Source organism: Chiloscyllium punctatum, chromosome 10 (genome assembly GCF_047496795.1).
Source record: "Chiloscyllium punctatum isolate Juve2018m chromosome 10, sChiPun1.3, whole genome shotgun sequence".
Lineage (NCBI taxonomy): Eukaryota > Metazoa > Chordata > Chondrichthyes > Orectolobiformes > Hemiscylliidae > Chiloscyllium > Chiloscyllium punctatum.
In genome coordinates, this window is record NC_092748.1 from 70,380,058 (window position 1) to 70,400,036 (window position 19,979).

The 19,979-nt window shown below is 39.9% G+C and overlaps 1 protein-coding gene across 6 annotated transcripts in view; it reads right to left on the reverse strand.

The window, feature by feature from the left end:
- The window catches only part of fap (fibroblast activation protein, alpha), an 88,395-nt gene that overhangs the window by 42,677 nt on the left and 25,739 nt on the right, over positions 1-19,979 (reverse strand). For all 6 annotated transcript variants that reach the window (XM_072579465.1, XM_072579464.1, XM_072579463.1 and 3 more), the window contains 11 exons: positions 14,187-14,281; positions 13,072-13,146; positions 10,421-10,473; positions 10,247-10,319; positions 9,825-9,945; positions 7,062-7,216; positions 5,092-5,186; positions 3,989-4,118; positions 3,831-3,875; positions 1,821-1,925; positions 1,652-1,722 (listed from right to left, as the gene is read on the reverse strand). In XM_072579465.1, coding sequence (XP_072435566.1) covers positions 1,652-1,722; positions 1,821-1,925; positions 3,831-3,875; positions 3,989-4,118; positions 5,092-5,186; positions 7,062-7,216; positions 9,825-9,945; positions 10,247-10,319; positions 10,421-10,473; positions 13,072-13,146; positions 14,187-14,281 — 1,018 coding nt within the window. The remainder of the gene's footprint in view (positions 1-1,651; positions 1,723-1,820; positions 1,926-3,830; positions 3,876-3,988; positions 4,119-5,091; positions 5,187-7,061; positions 7,217-9,824; positions 9,946-10,246; positions 10,320-10,420; positions 10,474-13,071; positions 13,147-14,186; positions 14,282-19,979) is intronic.

Here is a 19,979-nt window from a genome sequence, read left to right on the forward strand (position 1 = left end):
CGGGATGTGGACGAGATGCGTTGGAGGGCATCTTTAAACACGTGGGAAGGGAATTTGCGGTCTCTAAAGAAGGAGGCCATCTGGTGTGTTCTATGGTGGAACTGGTCCTCCTGGGAACAGATCCGGCAGAGGCGGAGGAATTGGGAATACGGGATGGCATTTTTGCAAGAGGTAGGGTGGGAGGAGGTGTAATCCAGGTAGCTTTGGGAGTCGGTGGGTTTGTAAAAAATATCAGTGTCAAGTCGGTCGTCATTAATGGAGATGGAGAGGTCCAGGAAGGGGAGGGAGGTGTCAGAGATGGTCCAGGTAAATTTAAAGTCAGGGTGGAATGTGTTGGTAAAGTTGATGAATTGCTCAACCTCCTCGCGGGAGCACGAGGTGGCGCCAGTGCAGTCATCAATGTAGCGGAGGAAGAGGTGGGGAGTGGTGCCGGTGTAATTACGGAAGATCAACTGCTCTATGTAGCCAACAAAGAGACAGGCATAGCTGGGGCCCATACGTGTGCCCATGGCTACCCCTTTGGTTTGGAGGAAGTGGGAGGATTCAAAGGAGAAATTGTTAAGGGTGAGGACCAGTTCAGCCAAACGAATGAGAGTGTCGGTGGAAGGGTACTGTTGGGGACGTCTGGAGAGGAAAAAACGGAGGGCTTGGAGGCCCTGGTCATGGCGAATGGAGGTGTAGAGGGATTGGATATTCATGGTGAAGATGAGGCGTTGGGGGCCGGGGAAACGGAAGTCTTGGAGGAGGTGGAGGGCGTGAGTGGTGTCTCGAACATATGTGGGGAGTTCCTGGACTAGGGGGGATAGGACGGTGTCGAGGTAGGTAGAGATGGGTTCAGTGGGGCAGGAACATGCTGAGACAATGGGTCGGCCAGGGTGGTCAGGCTTGTGGATCTTGGGAAGGAGGTAGAACCGGGCAGTGCGGGGTTCCCGCACTATGAGGTTGGAAGCTGTGGGTGGGAGATCTCCTGAGGTGATGAGGTTCTGTATGGTCTGGAAGATGATGGTTTGGTGATGGGGGGTGGGGTCATGGTCGAGGGGGCAGTAGGAAGAGGTGTCCTCGAGTTGACGTTTGGCTTCAGCGGTGTAGAGGTCAGTGCGCCAGACTACCACTGCGCTCCCTTTGTCCGCTGGCTTGATGGTGAGGTTGGGATTGGAGCAGAGGGATTGGAGGGCTGCGCGTTGTGAGGGTGAGAGGTTGGAGTGGGGGAGGGAGGTAGACAGGTTGAGGCGGTTAATGTCCCGGCAGCAGTTGGAAATGAGAAAGAATAAATCCAGTTCATCTTAATTTTTATACTTTGTTTCGTTATTGGTGCGCATGAACTAAATTCTAGGATGTTGAGATGACTTTTTTTCAATTGAAGAATAGCGGGATTCCAGAAGAGCTCATTACACTTGTGTTAAGTACTGACCAACATTTCTCAGACTATTATACTACAAGCTAATTTGCATCAGTTCCTGTGGTGGTGTACAGCAAACCAGTTATATTCAGTAGTGTAGTAATCAACAGGCTTAATTATACATAGGATAAAAAAACAATATTACAACAGACTCTATCAAATATGTTTAATTAATGGAAGATCATCGGGCAAAACCCTAATATGTTGCACATTCTAGCAGTAATATTTTTATTATATTCCATGTATACTTACAGGATATTGTCTATTAGAGCAACGATGCTTATGACTTCCCAATTTCCATTTGTAATCGGTGTTGCTTTAGGCTTTAGATAAAAACGGAAGGATATTGATTGAATGAAATAGTGTGAAAAAGTTTTAAAATCCCTTTAATTATTTCATCGAAAGACTATTGCTGACTTACCGGTTTTCCAGCAACCTTGTGGATATGCTTATATCCGTGTGTGTCACTAAATACTTTGTAGAAAGTACTGTTGTCTGCTTCAAAGAATGGTTCTGATGAGTGAAACTGCAATTTTCAAATAGTCAGCATAAGACTACTAGAAATCCAACATGTTAGTTGTTTTAAAAAATATATTTTTATGAATTGAATACTTAAAACTACATTGACAATTGTTGAGTATATTTCAAAGTTTCTTTCATTTTAATTATCATTTGATTTCCAAGTCTACAACTCAGCATATATTCAGCCTCCCCCTTTATTGCCACTGAAAAATATTATTTTTCTATAACCGCATACTCAGTGCTGTTACTTATTAAGTTATAGTGTCATAGAGTTGTACAGCAAGAAAGCAGATTCTTCAGTCCAAGAAATACAAACCAACCAGATATCCTAAAACTAATCTAGTCCCATTTTCCAGCATTTCGTCCATATCCCTCGAAACCCTTCCTATTCATATACCTATCCAAATGCTTTTTGGATGCTGTAATTGTACTAGCTCCACCACTTCTTCTAGCAACTTATTCCATATAAACACCACCTTCTGCATGAAAATGTTGCCCCTTATATCCCCTTTAAATCCTTCCCCTCTCATCTTAAACCTACGCTCTCTACTTTTGGTCTCCCCTACCCTGGGAAAAAGACTTTAGCAATTCACTCTATCCATGTCCCTATTGATTTCATAAACCTCTAAAAGGTCACCCCTTAACCTCTGACACCCCGGGAAAATAGACCAGTCTATTCAGCCTCTCCCCATATCTCAAACCTTCCAATCCTGGCAACATCCTTGTAAATCTTTTCTGCACTCTTAAGTTTAACAACATATTTCCTACAGCAGAGAGACCAGAATTGAATGCAGTATTCCAACAGTGGCCTAGCCAATCTCCTGTACAGCCACAACATGACTTCCCAAATCCTATACTTAATGCATTGACCAATAAAGGCAAGTGTGTCATACATCTTCTTCACTACCCTGTCTACTTGTGAATCCACTTTCAAGTAATTATGAACCTGCACCCCAACATCTCTTTGTTCAGCAATACTCCCCAGGACCCTACCATTTAAGCATATAAATGCTGCCCTGGTTCGCCTTAGCAAAATGCAGAGCCATCTGCTGCTCCTCAGCCCATTAGCCCATCTAAAGTTCCTGAATTGGCAGTCAGGAAACCTAAGCCGCTTCAAATGAATGCACTGGTGCTGCACAAGTATAGCAGAGAGGAGCCTCCATTGCAGGCCAATCAGAAGCACTCATCCTACAAGATTGTTCCATGTCTATTAACCCTCTCACCTTAGCCTTTTGAACCTGCCTTCACCATCAGTCAAAGTTGGCCTGTATGGTAGCCTGTCCATTAACGGTCAAATCAGTATTATTGGGTGCATTCTCCACACCAACACTTCTACCAATCAAAACCCACTTGTCAGCCAATGAGTCCTCTCATACTACATGAAAGAGATGTTGGCTTTCTGCTATAATTAATATTCTTCCGCAATGTCCTGATGAGTACAAAATGAAAAGCATTGGCTAATTGTGTCTTTTCTAAACAATATTCAAGTTTGTACTACTAGGCAATATATTTTGTCCTTATTCTTATATTACTATTATGAATTACCAATCCATATTTAAGAATTATTAACAGTACTTCATTATACCCATTGAAGAATACAATTATAATCTAATCTATTTTCTTTATAAGAATAAGAATTTACAAGACAAAGTTAAATAGTAGAGAATGAAGGCATAAGTGAAAGAAAATAGAAGTTTGAGAGGTTGGCAGTGGTGAAAAAGGCAAGAATCAGGTCAGCCGCTGATTATACATTGTGCCTGAAATCAGGTTTAATTGTAGTCAACGGCATTAAGTAGGAAGTGCTTATCCAATATCTCCTGTTTAGTACCACTACACAAGAAGAATTTCCATTCAAGGATTCTAGTATCTAAGCTTTCAAAGAAACAGTCATTTAAACAGAACTACATACAACACCGATCCATCCTGTTGTACTTTGTTCAGCAAACTGAAGATCCTGGTGTAAGAGAACAAATGCCCAGAATTAACAATGTTTTAAAATGACTTTGAATTAAAATACAAATTATTGCCAATGAGAATGTTTTAAGTATGGTGCTTGATACTAATCACCTTTCCACAATTCCAGGTAGATTTATCCAAATCACATATTGATAAAATGGAATGATTTTGTCTTCGTTCAATCCACTGCACAGCTATTCGGTTATCTGTTACCCATTTTACTGCACTTAGATAATAATCGCTGAAAAAAAAACAGAAAATATCCTGACGTATATACTATGAACATCAGCTGGCTAGAATGCAGAAGACTACATTCAACACTAATGTCACTAATAATCTCACCAAATTCAATATTCAAACACTATATATCATACATTAAGTGATGTTTGATAAATAATCAATTCTGATATTTTATCTGTGAAATGGCTTGGGTGATCCAATGAGACATTCAATGATTTATGAAGCATTAACTGACTGGAGCACTCCTTCTGCTACTCAATCAGCAGAAAGACTTGCCCAGGAACTGCAGTCAAGATTAGAGTGGTGCTGGGGAAGCACAGAAGGTCAGGCAGCATCCAAGGAGCAGGAAAATCAACATTTCAGGCAAAAGCCCTTCCTGATGAAGGTCTTTTCCCCGAAACATCGATTTTCCTGCTCCTCAGATGCTGCCTGACCTGCTGTGCTTTTCCAGCACCACTCTAATCTTGACTCCAATCTCCAGCAGCTGCAGTATCCACTTTCGTCTTGCCTCAGAACTGACCAGCAGATCTGTCACCTTAGCTGCATCACTCCTGGGATTATCACAGGAGTTTGTTGTTGACTTCCATTTTGCTCCATCTGATTGCCAGTCAGAGTGGGAACAGAAAATTAATCCATTGCCTCCAGAACGGTTCCCAGTGTTAATTTGATGACGTTCTAGTTAATTGGTCTATCCATTTCTTGATTCTTGAATAGTGACATTACATTAGATACCCTCAGGAACACTGGCACAGCATCTCTGATCAAGGAATATCACACATTGATGGCAGGGAGGAGCCGTTTATACGAGCCAATGAAGGGAAATTTCATATGTAGACAATTTACAAGGAATTTAATGTGTCCGTCTGCCACTCAGATCACATTCAAATAGCTTAGTGACATTTACTACGTAGATGGATTTTTAAAAAAACTCACTTCTGAGAACAACACGAACAGAGAGAAAAGTAGAAGTATACCTTGAACGAAACTCTTGTGGAGCTGGGAGTTCATGAAGCTCTTTTTTTTCAACATTTACAACAAATAACCTCACAGTAGAAGCAATAGCACCAGCCTAATTTAAGGGAAAAGTACTGTTTAGATTACAAATATTGGCCTAAATTTTTCAAATGCATGTCAGCAATATAGTTCCTTGCTGTTGGCACACGTTCCGAAAATATTGTCATTTTCTGCAATATAACGACTGTTTGAAACATTTTGCACAAATACCTTGTATTTCACAAAGTTATATCATAATTCAGTTGATGTCATGAAGAATGTTCTTCAATTAGTATTTTTTAAAGTATATCTTTCTTAATTTACAAGGCAAACCTACATTTTAAATAATTTGCATAAATAAGGTTCAATATCAATGGGGATAGTTTTTTTTGGAGTAGAGCACCAGCAGCTGAGGACTTCTGCTTACATTTTCAAATTGGTTCCCAATTCTGATCCATATTTATAGAGTGAGGCATATTATATATACACTTACATAATTCACATTAAATTGCTCCCACACAAGAGTGAGTCAGGTAAGTGGAAAGGAAGGCACAATGAGCAACCTTAAGTGAGCAGAGATGTCCCAAAGACTAAAATGAAGGCTCTTGTTGAAAGAATGGAATCTTGTGGAGTGAATAGTTTCTTGGTCACATGCTTGAGAGTTGGCAATGGCTCCATTTTTTGAGAATTTCCAAAAATCTGTGGTCCACGTGTCACTCAGACAATTGACGGGCCTGCAGCAGGCTTGGACCAGGATTAAGAATTGCAGAGTCAGAATTCTGCTCTATTGAATGGTAACTATAATTGCTGGATCCCAGTTTAGAAATAATAATAGGAGGAACTTCAGACAGGAGCTGAAAACTAGGGCTCTCAGTGGCCCTGAAGTCAGAAGTCTTCAGTCGACACTGAGTTCCTTTGAATGAAAGAGTAAAGCTCCTCCCCACCAACTGCCCTCCTCCCCAGCATCCAGAACCCAAAAGGCAATCATGGTCTTCCCATGGACTATTACAAAGTCGGAGGCACTTACATAGTCTAACTGACAGTGTGGTGGAAGGTTATCCACAGGCTTTCTCACCACAGACTTAATGTAAGTAGTAGGAAGGCAACAGAGTCCCCATCTGATTAAATGTTATCCTAGCCTCCATTCCCCATGATCCAATTCACTATTGGAATAGCGAAGTGAGCAGAAGTCCTCAGATTCTTAAAATTCTTAGCTGGACTCAAGCCTTTTCAAAGTAATTGTTCAGTTTTCTGTGGAAAAATGGAGGCCGTATAGGCTGGGGCTATTTTACCCATGTCAAAGGGTGAGCGGTGACTTTATCGAAGTTTTAGAAAATTTGCATAGCATGAATAGTCAATGTCATTTCCACATGGGTGGGAGTCCAAAACTTGAGGGCATAAGCTTAAGGTGAGAAGGGAAAGATTTAGAAGGGACCTAAGGGGCAAATCTTTCATGCAGAGTGTGGTGCATCTATGGAATGAACTGCCAGAGGAAGTAGTGGAGGCTGGTATAATTATAATACTGGAAAGGCATCTGGATGGGTATATGAATAGGAAGGGTTTAGAGGGATGTGGGGCAAATGCTGGCAAATGGGACTAGATTAATTTAGGATATCTGGTCAGCATGGACAAGTTGGACTGAACTGTCTGTTTCTGTGCTTTACATCTCTATGACTCTACTCCAAAGCCTTTTCTCTCTGCTGGAGAAGGAGACAACCTCTACCACTGTTTGAGTGTAACATGCTGTGAAAGGGTAGATGAAGAGGTTAATGAAGAGCCAGCAGATTCCCAGTTCAAGCTTGTTAAGAAGCATACTAGCCATACTAGATCTCACTTGCTAACCTCTCGGACATTCACCACCACTGTTGAATCAAATTTTGGCCAAGAGCATGGGTGAAATGTTTCTCCTTATTAAATGTAATACTTAAAAAAAATTAAACAGAAACTGTACCTTTGGGTATGGAATGTGAATGGTTTCAGGATATTGTCCATCACCATAAAATGAATACTCTATAAGTGGAACATGTGTATCATTGAATTCTCCATAGGCAAAAAAAATTCCGTTCGGTGACCACCAAAGAGCATTATTTGAGGACAGCATTTCCTCTGTGGGAATAGAAACGATAACTGTTTCCTGATCATTTTAACACTACAAAAACACCTCTGGTGATAGGACATATTTCAATCCCTTAAGAGCAACTGAAACTAAATTTAAACTGTAAGTCACCTAACTAACAGATATTGGAATACTGCATACAATTCTGGTCGCCACATTACCAAAAGGATATGGACGTTTTAGAGATGGTGCAGAGGAGGTTCACCCGGATTCTGCCTGGTATGGAGGATGTTAGCTATGAAGAGAGGTTGAGTATATTAGGATTATTCTCATTAGAAAGATGGAGGGGAGGACCTCATTGACGTCCACAAAATTTTGACAGATATAATCAGGATGGATGGCAAGAAGCTTTTGCCCAGAGTGGGGGATTCAATTACTATCGGTCAAGAGTTCAAGGTGAGAAGGGAAAAGTTTAAGGGAGATATGAGTGGCAAGTATTTTATGCAAAGGGTGGTGGGTGCCTATAACACGTTGCCAGGGGAGGTAATAGAGGCAGGCACAATTGCATCATTAAGGATGTATGTATACAGATACGTGAATGGGCAGGGAGCAAAGGGATACAGATCCCTAGAAAATAGGCAATAGGTTTAGATAGAGGATCTGGATCAGCACAGGTTTAGAGGGCCGAAGGGCCTGTTCCTGTGCTGTAATTTTCTATCACTTCATAAGTGTAACCCCGAGCTTCAGATCACCTATTATTTTAATATTCCATCTTTACTCCTAATTCTGGCCTCTTTATCCTCAGCCTCTTATAGTGTTCCGATAAAGCTCAATACAAGCTTGAGGAACAGAACCTCAGCTCTTGACTCAACTTCTTACATTCTGCAGGGAATGGCAAAATGAAAATGTTACTGGAATAGTAATTCAAAGCCCCTGACTAATATTCCGGGACATGGCAGATGGGGAAACTTGAATTCATAAAATCTAGAATTAAAAGCTGGTGTAATGGTGACCATGTGTTGATTATAAATCTACTGTCCTTATTTAATCTGGCCAACATATGACTCCAGATGCACAGAAAATGCGGTTGACACTTTCCTCTCTCTGTAGCAAGTCATTCAGTTGTGACACACATGCTACAAAGTTTGAATCAAGAAAGGAAAACTCTCTGTATGTGTATAGTAATACAAGCTGACATTCTTCAGGGAAGTTAGGGATAATGTCAATAAATACAGGCTAGCTAGCAATACTCATATCTTATGAGGAAATTATGTTCAGCAATTTCAGATTCTAACCTTTGCCTCATTTTCTTTTCTCCTTCATCTTTGTTGGTTTTGGTTTCTCTTTCTATTGTCACTCACTGCTTTAGAAATATATTTTTACTTTCTTTACTTGCCCCATTTTTCCTATTGCTATTTTCCCCCCATCTTCCCTTCCCCTTTCACTCTTTAGAAACCCATTAGTTACCTTCATAGAGCTTTTTGATGGAGTAATATAAAAAGTTACTGCAGATAACATAGTTAGTGTGGTTTATTTGGCATTTGATAAAATATCATATAACAAAGCTGGTCAGCAAAGTTGAAGTCCGTTAAATAAAAGGGACAGTGGTAGCATGTATATAAATTTGGCTAAATGATAGGAAACAGTGAGTAGTGGTAAACTAATTGATACTTCAAACTGAAGGAAAGCATCGCGTGAGATTCCCCAGTGTCAGTCATTAGACCATTTTTATCATTAAAAATCCAAGAAGTTATGATTATTTCTATGGAAATAAAAGCTAAGAGCAGATGTGAACAAAGTTATCGCCACCCTGAGAGGTCTGGACAGAGTAGATGGGGAGAAACTGTTCCCACTTCTAAAAAGGCTCAAGAATGAGCAAGCACAGATTTAAAGTAAATTTGCAAAAAGAAGCAAATATGATGCGAGTAAAATGTTTTTATCACTCGCTGAATATTTTGGGTTTGGACTGCACTGCCTGCAAATATAGTAGAAGTAGGTTCCACCAAAACAGTCAAGAGGACATTAGAAGATTATGTGAATAGAAATAATGTGTAGGTTTATGGAGAAGAGGCAGGAGAGCAGCATTATGTCATAATGTTTGTTCAGCAGTGCAGTGTGGACACAATGGATCTAACAACCTAGTCAGATTGCGAGGCTGGGAGGACATCAGATCCCAGAGTGGAGTGGGTTCTTATTAATTAGGAGATTAATCATGTAGCTTGGAGGGCTGGGGGGGAATTCATTACTTCTTGCCCACAAGAATGCAAGAAAGGCATTTACATGTTCCTTGCAACAGAATCCATCTTCCTTCAGCTGCCAGTTTTTTTAAGGCTTAGAAAAACTACCCAAACAGTGTTTGTGTCCAAACAAACAAAACTAACCAAGGCATCTATGGACAGAATATGTTGGTTGACCACACATTTTCCTTTCCACTTGATCCAAAGTTCTGGAGATGCTAAGTACTACCCATGTTTTAGGGTGGAGCATAACCTAATCAATCAGTAGAAGTGGAAAAAAGAGAAAGGAGGAGGAAACATTTAGCAAGGCAAGCAAAAATGTTGCAGAGAAATGAATATATACTTCAGAAAGTGACTTCTAATTTATGAGCAAGATAGTTTACATACATATACATAGTACTTTTCATAAACATCAACTTACCCTCATAAATCCAGTCAGGTATCCCATTGTAGATTTTATTTTTCTTTCCATTGGTTGTTATACTTACAGGAGAACTTGTGGGATCAGTTTTAAGATATATATTGTAATTCCAAACATAGACCTAAAGGAGGGAAAAGAACCATATTAAAATGTCATTAAGTTCTCAATACTTAAGTGATGAACAATAAACAATCTACTATTATTCTAGCTTCTGTTCCAAAATTTGAAAAACAAAATTAGATGTGGAAGTTTCTATGAAAAGTTAGTAAATGATTACAAATTTTATTGTTAAAATATATATTATGAAATATTTGCATTAAAATTAGTCCGTGCTATTAATTATTGTTCTTGTTTAACTTGAAATGTAATGAAAGATTCACGCATTCAACTTTGAGAAACATAGTTAAATATATTAAACTAACCAAGGTATGACCCACTGGAGCCCACGTGATATATTGGATTTGTTGAGGCAGACTTGTGTTGGCCACAAATTGTCTATGGGGGACAATATTTTAAAAACAGAAAAATGATTTTGTATTAAGTACAAATAATAACAAAGAAAGCATGCTCAATATCTTTATCCAAAAATTACTAACCTGGACTTTAAATCATAAATAGAATATGAGGCTGTAAAAGAATGTCTCCATAGCTGTGAAGAAATCAAGTGAAAGTGCCAGTCAACAATAATGTTTATTTGTATAGCATTAATAATATAGTAAAACATTTTAAGACATTTCACAAGAGTTTAATCAAACAAAAATTTACATTAAGCCAAAAGGAACAGATGACCAAATGTCTGGTTAAAGGCAAAGGTTTTAAGGAACATGTTAGAAGAGTGAAAGAAGTGGAAAAGCTCAGAGGTTTACGGGAGGAATCCAACTCTTAACCTCCAGGGCTGAAGGCACAGCCATCAATAGTGGGTGTAGTGGGGGAACAGATAGGCTACTGTGGGAGGAGTGCACAGTGATTGGAACTTGTAAGGTTGAAGGATGTTATGAAGACAGGGAGAGGCAAGAACAAAAAGTGATTTGAAGATGAAAGTGATAATTTAAATGACAAAACAGACAGAAATCAAATGTTTTAATCGACTGAGGCTCAATGTAGATCAGTGACCATAAGGGCAATGGGTGAACAGAATGTAGTGCCATCTAGGATATGGTCTATGGGTTTTAAATGAGTATAAGTTTATGGAGAATAGAAAAATGGAAGGCCAGCCAGAAAAACATTGGGATAGTTGAATCATGAAGTATCACACATGGGGATGGTGACATTATGAAGTTGTGTTGGAATAAATACACAGTTGGAAGTTCAGCTCAGGATCAAATCGAATGCTGAGGCTGTGAGCAGTCTGGTTCAGTCTGAGACAGTGACCAGGGAGGAGGATGGAATTAGTGGCAAGGCAATGGAGTTTGTGGTGCGTGCTGAAGATAATGATTTGTTTTTAACAATGTCAAACAAAGGGCCTCTTTCTATGTTGTAATGCTCTATGAGGAACTGGTATCAAATCTGTATAAGCAAAACCTGACAAACTTCCACATGAAGTTGTTAAGAAACAGTACACAGATAAGAAACAGGAGGCTGGCAATGAAAGCTCTTGAGGGAACTTAAGTGCAGAAGTCAGAAGAGTAACAGTTCAAGGAGATTCTGTGGCTGTGATGGAGTCAGTTCTCATAGAACCTGGTGAAAGCAGTCATGCTGAGCTGGACAGAGAGGCTTAAAGGGCATGGAATAGTCAAACATGTTAAAACCTGGAGACTGATCAAGAAGAATGAAGAGTGACAGGATGCCATCATCTTAATTTTAAAAAATGTAGGCATGATTTAGTGCTATAGTAAACAGATGGGATATGTTCAAATGTGGAATTGCTAGAAAGTTGGATACAAATTTGGGAGGCAACAGCCCACTTAAACCTATGGAGAGGATATGTAGGTTTGAAACAGGATGAATTTGAAGTTGTGGGTTGGGAAGTTGGGTTTTGGTGGGAGAGCGCGATGAAGGCAGGTTTAAAAGAGATCAAGACAGTTCGCCAGGAAAGGGAAGCATTTCCTTCCCTAATTGTGCTATCTGATATTGTAAGTTGAGTGATCAGTCATTTTAGGAATAGGGCAAGGGAATAAGAAGAGATGTGTCTCAGACAAGATAAACTGCGAGAGGGCATAATGGCAGATAGAAAAAAAAACTCAAATGAAATTTGAGTGACTTAGCAGAAGCACAAAGTACTGCACAGAAAAACTAAACCTATTCAACCACAATGAACAGGTATTCTAATTTCTTAAATACCATTGTCAGTTTATATTATACACATATTGGAATATAATTTTAATACAAACCCCTACGGCATTCTCATGGAATATAATATATGTAAACAAGAACTGGCTTTTGGGGAAAAATTCATGAAATGGAATTAATATGAAAGCAGGCCCAAAAATGTTGAAAAGTTATCTGAAATACATTGAGGTGAACATGGATGTATTGAACTTTTATTTTGTAAAGGGGTTGGCAATGTACAGTTCCAGCATTTTCTTTCTGCAAATATATTACACAACCTTCATTTTCTATTCAAATGTCAGCACTTATTGGCGTCAATAGAGTCTTAGGCAATAATCTGAACTTCTGACAAAGGTTTAATAGTGCAAAGTGAACTTCTCTCACTCCCATTCCTCTTATTGGTGACTCTGCTGGGAAATGTCCGATTTTAGCACTTCCTCTATTTTTCCTGTCTGCTGGCAGTGGCTATTTTCCCACGAGGTGATTGACTTTTTCACCTAAATCCTGGACTCAACTCATACGTACAAGGCAATAGGACGATATGAAGCCTTTTTTAAAAGTTCAACAAAGAATGGATCCCATATTAGAAGATTGCAGCAACTACAGAAACCTGTAATCTCCTTAAATCCTTTTTGAGGAAAATGTTGATGCAAAATCTGTTTCTTGCATAATTTCATTTGAGTCGGCAGAATATTAAGTTGAACAATAAGTTCCAGGAGGAAATATTAAATTGGACAATAAAATTGAAAGGTACATTTGTCAAGAATTAAAACTTTTGATGATGACATTGTTAATAATGGAGGTATTGTTTGAAAGACCCCTGGGATACAAAAATTGTGTCATAGCCTGTCTTACCATAAAAGGTCCCTCTAAAAACAAACATTTTCATATTTGCAAATAATTCTTGAATATGAAGCCTTTTGCATTCAATTATTTTACTTTGATGATAACAGTAATAAGTATTGTTTAAATATCTTACCTTTGAATAATTACTTTCCAAAAGAGCATAATTTCTATCAGGTGAAACAGAATAATATCCAGCTTGGACCGCATCCTGTACATTGAAGAGAAAAGGCAAAATTAATACTCAAGAAGCTCACCTTGTCTTTTATTTTGAAACTCCTTTATTTCTTTAGTACAGTCCACAAAGATTGAGAGTGAACAGACATTTAGTACATTATAAAATGAATTTAATCAAAGAATAAGAATTGTCTATATTAGCAACCAGGTATAATCATGGTCACATATGATCAGTTCATTTCAGATAATTCAATCCAATAACAAGGCCGGTTGATACCTTCAACAAAATCTTATACTTCCCTAGCACTTTTAATGTAATGAAACAGCTCAAGCTGCTTTTAAGGGGCAGCATTCAACACATTTTGGCCGACGACCAAAAGCTACATAGCTAGAAAGGAATGTTTTAAGGAATGTTTGAAAGAGAGAGGTGGAGTGGTTTCAGAAGGGAATGCCAAGCTTGGGGTATGACAGCTGAAAACATGTATGTCAAGGGTGGAGCAACCTGAAGGTGTGTTTGCATTGGCGTGGATTTGGGGTTGGGGGGATGGAGTTCGTCCAAATTACGAAAATGTTTGAGCATGCACCAACTACATCATCATTGCAGAGTGCTACAGGCTAGCTTGCTACTTGTGGATAGCCATTGCACAGCATATGGTAAAAGCAGATGAGGATTCTGTTTAATCATATTTATTAATATTTGTTACCTGTTATTCAAAAGTAACTGTCGTTGATGAGATTCATATTTTACGTGTGAGTCAATCATTCATGGTGTCTTTTGCTCATTATATTGAGATGCATAGACAATTTTAAGAAACTATACTGATTTCTCCATTCAATAATCTTTCCAGATGCTTTTACATCTGTTGGTCCTACCCTTATAATCTATGTTTCAATTAAATTTCACTCTATCTAACAATTACATTTTTAATCTGTTGAAATAAATTACCCATGTTCGCAAATTTACTTTGCTAGAACTGGTCTGATGCCAATTTCATAACAAATGTTGTGGTAACATACCAGTGTGAGAACATAGGGTTCTTATCCTTTAAAATATAAAATAAGGAATGTACTTACAAATGTGGTGTTGGATATCATGTCACTGGTTTTCCCGGTTTCAACATTAATGATGACAACATTTCCTTCTCTGGTTTTATGTAAATATTCATTCTCTGAAAATATTAACAAAGCAATATAAATTTTCTGTTGTATAAATTATCTTATAAAGACAATGGACGGAATTTTCCCAGTTACAGTTAGTATCTTGTTGAGATAGATTCATGGTGACATTCAGGCAGTCTCGTTAGCACATCACTGACACATCTCTGCAGTTGGATAGATAAGAAATGCCCCATTTCCCCAGCACTCAGAGGACTGCGGGAAATCAGGCACCATGATCACAATCATTATATCTTTGTTAAAATGCACAGACACAGGGGCTGCAGACAAACTGATCAAAGTCACTCCGTAAGCTGGATCAAAGGTTGCAAGTATCCCAGTAACGTTAACAGTACCATGCGAACTCTAGCATTCATGCATCTGGCTGTCTCCATGAGCAGGGTAGAGACCACTATGGAGACTCACACCTGGATTCCATCACACTAGCCATTGGTGTTCAGCATTAATAGCAAGGAGAGAGAGGAAAAGATGTTTCCAAGAATAAAAGAGACTAGGACCCAAGGGCATAGCCTCAAAGTGAAGTGACAACCTTTTAGAATTGAGATCAAGAGGAATTTCTTCAGACAGAGGGCAATGAATTTATGGAACTGATTGTCACAGAGGGATATGGAGGCCAAGTCATTGAATGTAATCAGGGCAGAGATAGATAGGTTCATGATTCATAGTTATGAGAAGAAATCAGGAGGATAAGGTTGAGAAACATATCACTCATGATCAAATGGTGGAGCAGGTTCAATGGGCTGAATTTCCTAATTCATCTCCTGTAGTCTATGGTTTTATGAGTAAAGCTGCACAAAGCACTGCCTCCTGCTGGTTCAACGGAGTCCTTCAGGATGTTAAAGCATTTCAGGGCAATTTAATAGCCTATGTGCATTCTAAAACATTTTAGAAGGATGGTTGGCATTGGAAGTTATCAAAAAGAGGTTCCTCAGAATTCTTCTCAATGTGATGGCTAACAAGACAACACTTGGATCTGATATACTGATCAAAACCATAACTGCTACCTAACCTTAGTGAATTCACTGGCTCACTGACAGCTGCTTTTCCAACTAGTAGTCAGAGGAAAAGTAATGTATAGACACTTTAAAGTGAACTGCCTGAAAATATCAGGCATATGGTTAGACAGATAATGAGCCATTCATTTAGTAAAACAAAAAGTCACAGGCAGCAAAAACAGCAAGTCCTCCTGTCCTTTATTCTAAGTAGGGGCTGCTTATCAGATTACCAAAGAACTTTAAACAATTATATGAAATCAAAACCTAGCTCATTCATCCTGGAAGCTGGTCTCCATTAGATTATTCCAGGTTTCGGGACTCAACAATGCTCTGCTCTGTCACACTATACTTAAGAGGGAAATCAGGAGGGCAAAAAGAGGACATGAGATAGCTTTGGCAAATAGAATTTTTACAAATACATTAAGGATAAAGGTGCAACTAGGGAGAGAACAGGGCCCCTCAAAGATCAGAAAGGCAGCCTTTGTGTGGAGCCGCAGAAAATGGGGGAGATACTAAACGAGTATTTTGCATCAGTATTTACTGTGGATAAGGATATGGAAGATATAGAATATAGGGAAATAGATGGTGACACCTTGCAAAATGTCCATATTACAGAGGAGAAAGTGCGAGATGACTTGAAATGCATAAAGGTGGATAAATCCCCAAGATCTGATCAGGTGTACCCTAGAACTCTGTGGAAGCTAGAGAAGTGATTGCTGGGCCTCTTGCTGAGATATTTGTATCATCGATAATCAAAAGTGAGGTGCCGGAAGACTGGAGGTGGGCTAACGTGGTGCCACTATTTAAGAAGAGTGGTAAGGACAAGCCAGGGAACTATAGACCAGTGAGCCTGACCTCGGTGGTGGGCAAGTTGTTGGAGGGAATCCTGAGGGACAGGATGTACATGTATTTGGAAAACAAGGACTAATTAGGGTTAGTGCATGGGAAATCATGTCTCACAAATTTGATTGAGTGTTTTGAAGAAGTAACAAAGAGGATTTATGAGGGCAGAGCATTCGATGTCATCTATATGGACATCAGTAAGGCGTTCAACAAGGTTCCCCATGGGAGACTGATTAGCAAGGTTAGATCTTATGGAATACAGGGAGAACTAGCCATTGGGATACAGAACTGTTTCAAAGGTAGAAGACAGAGGGTGGTGGTGGAGGGTTGTTTTTCAGACTAGAGGCCTGTGCCCAGTGGAGTGCCACAAGGATCGGTGCTGGGTCTTCTACTTTTTATCATTTACATAAATGATTTGGATGTGAGCATAAGAGGTACAGTTAGGGAGTTTGAGACACCAAAATTGGAGGTGCACTGGACAGCAAAGAAGGTTACCTCATATTACAACAGGATTTTGACCACATGGGCCAATGGGCTGAGAAGTGGCAGATGGAGTTTAATTCAGATAAATGCGAGGTGCTGCATTTTGGGAAAGCAAATCTTAGCAGGACTTATACACTTAATGGTAAGGTCCTACAGAGTATTGCTGAACAAAGAGACCTTGGAGTGCAGGTTCATAGCTCCTTGAAAATGGAGTTGCAGGTGGATAGGATAGTGAAGAAGGCATTTGGTATGCTTTCTTTCATTGGTCAGAGTATTGAGTAAACGAGTTGGGAGGTCATGTTGTGGCTGAACAGGACATTGGTTAGGCCACTGTTGGAATATTGCGTGCAATTCTGGACTCCATCCTATCGGAAAGATATTGTGAAACTTGAAAGGGTTCAGAAAAGATTTACGAGGATGCTGCCAGGGTTGGAGAATTTGAACTATAGGGAAAGGCTGAACAGGCTAGGGCTGTTTTCCCTGGAGCGTCGGAGGTTGAGGGGTGACCTTATAGAGGTTTACAAAATTATGAGGATAGGATAAATAGACAAAGTCTTTTCTCTGGGGTCGGGGAGTCCAGAACTAGAGGGCATAGGTTTAGGGTGAGAGGGGAAAGATATAAAAGGAACCTAAGGGGCTGCCAGAGGAAGTAAGGGAGGCTGGTACAATTGCAACATTTAAGATTCATTTGGATGGGTATATGAATAGGAAGGGTTTGGAGGGATATGGGCCGGGTGCTGGCAGGTGGGACTAGATTGGGTTGGGATATCTGGTCGGCATGGACGGGTTGGACCGAAGGGTCTGTTGCCGTGCTGTACATCTCTATGACTATCTTGGACAGCCATCCTCATCAATGTACTGATTCTTATCTTCATCCACTGGAGATTGCTGTTAAATCCTCCATTTTGTCTGCATCCAGGAAATGATTCCTTTGTCCGCTCCAGTTGTGAAAGGCACTACATGCCACAGTAAAGTGGCAAAATCTTTCTTAGCTGTACTGCAAGGCTCTGGCTGGCGCAGTCCAGGCATCAAACCACATCCTAAGGAGGCCTATGGTCTGCTCCATAATGGCCTCAATGGAAGCATGAGTAAAACGATATTTTCATTCTACAGGAGTCTGAGGATTTGATTAAGGTGTCATGAACCATGTACCCTTTATCTCCCAGACCACAAGGACCTTAGAAGGATAAGGAACCTCTTTGGCAGCTCCCCAGACATTCAGACCAGACCTCCAAGATCTGGCATTGATGGTCATGTACAATTTGAACATTGATGGAGTGGAAGATTTTCTGTTGATAAAGTCTGCAGGTTCAAAAAGTGTGGCACTGGAAAGGCACAGTAGATCAGGCAGCATTCGAGGAGCAGGAAAATCGACATTTCGAGCATAAGCTCTTCATCAGAAATGTTGGTGACAGGATTTTGTCACTGAATTTGAGCTTTCATATTTAAGTCAAAAATAAAGGAATGGATTAGATTACTTATGGTGTGGAAACAGGCCCTTCGGCCCAACAAGTCCAACCGACCCACCGAAGCGCACCCACCCAGACCCATTCCCCTACATTTATCCTTGCACCTAACACTACGAGCAATTTATCATGGCCAATTCACCTAACCTGCACATGTTTGGACTGTGGAAGGAAACCGGAGCATCCGGAGGAAACCCATGCAGAAACGGAGAGAAAGTGCAAACTCCACATAGTCAGTCGCCTGAGGCGGGAATTGAACCCGGGTCTCTGGTGCTGTGAGGCAGCAGTGCTAACCACTGGAGGAGGTCAAGTGAGCTGTTTTGAGTGGAACTGATAGCAAACCAAGTTGGTTTGATTGTTGAAAGTTTTGCAGGGGCAGGTTGGAGTGGGGGAGCTTGCTGGCAAGGTTCTTTTACTGAGAACAAGGTGCAAGGTATTCACAGCTGTACACAATCGCCAAAGTAGTTGTGACAACAAACGGGCTGATATTGCACAAATTATGCTCCTGATTCATGAGCGCAGAGCAAAGAATTGGGAAAATATCTGACTTCACAAACCAAACTTGGGTAAGAAGTGGTTTGAAACTGAAGTCAGAGTGACTGCGCTAGAATCAGTGTGGAGTCAACCACAGGGGTTGTTAGGTGATAATGTGGGCTTTTTAAGGGGCCAACCTTAGTGCTCTGAACTTTGTTCCAGTTGTAATAAAACATTGGACAGCAGAAGTGAAATTCAGTGCAACTTCTGTTAATGGCAAACATCAATCTTGTTGTAACTGCAGGGCAGTAGCATTGCTCAACTTTTTTCTCAAACCCCAGAGATATCTTCCCCAACCTGAGGGCACTTTTGAGGACCGAGAGTGACAGCTTTGGCCCATTAAAGAGTTTGCTTGATTATACAGTGAGAAATGATTTGCTCATAGTAATCATTATCCTGCAGGATGGTTTTGAATTTCAATACTGATTTGATGCTAGGTGTATAGGCTGCATATCCCAAAGTCTACAGGATCATGTCAAACTACATATCTCTTGGGCTGTTCTTAACATGCAAGATATTAATTGTTGCCAACCCGCCCACACTTGCAAAACCCAAAACAGGGTCTAACATTAGATGTGGCTTTACAATTGGACAGAATTTACTAAATAATCCCAAGTTTGTTATGATTTACACTGACAAACAATTTATCATAGTCAGTCAGGTTCACCGTGTGCATACTTCCAAGTATAGGAAGCTTTATATATTAATGTCTAGGGCCATGTTCTTTGCAAATGGAGAGAATACATTATGCTTATTTCATTCAACAAGACAGTGACAGCCATTCAAAAGTTCATTTTTTGATGCAATGCCTTGACCAGAGTCAATCTGTCTAATTTAAAAAATAAACACAGTTTGGCAGTTAAGTGTCAGTCATCATTAATTAGTATGTTTTTTATTGCAATGCCTCCAGATCCACTGGTTCATTAATCAACAGTGTGCTTTCATGCAGTATGACCATTTATTTTCTCTTTATATTAGTACTTCTTGAGACATGTCCCATTGAGTGCTAGATGAGAAGCTTTCCTCCCTTTTCAGCGATATGCAAACTCTTGCTTGTGGCTTTTGTTGTATGATTCTAACCAAAGGTATTTTGATAGAGGATGTGAATTGGATGAGACAGTAGTAGGTGGTGGATCCATATGGGGATGGGAAAGTTGTGGAAGTGGGGTCTTTAATTTGTACTGTCACAGTCTCTCCACTTTTAACCTCTCCTTTCAGGCCTCCACCACACCCCCTCCCCTCCCACCACCCATCTTCTCTTTCCTCGTCTTGATCTGTTTTCAAACCAAGAGGCACTACAACAACTGTCTCTATACCTGGGTCAAGTAATTTACATTCCTCCTTGACTCTATTTGCAAACTGTCAAGAAA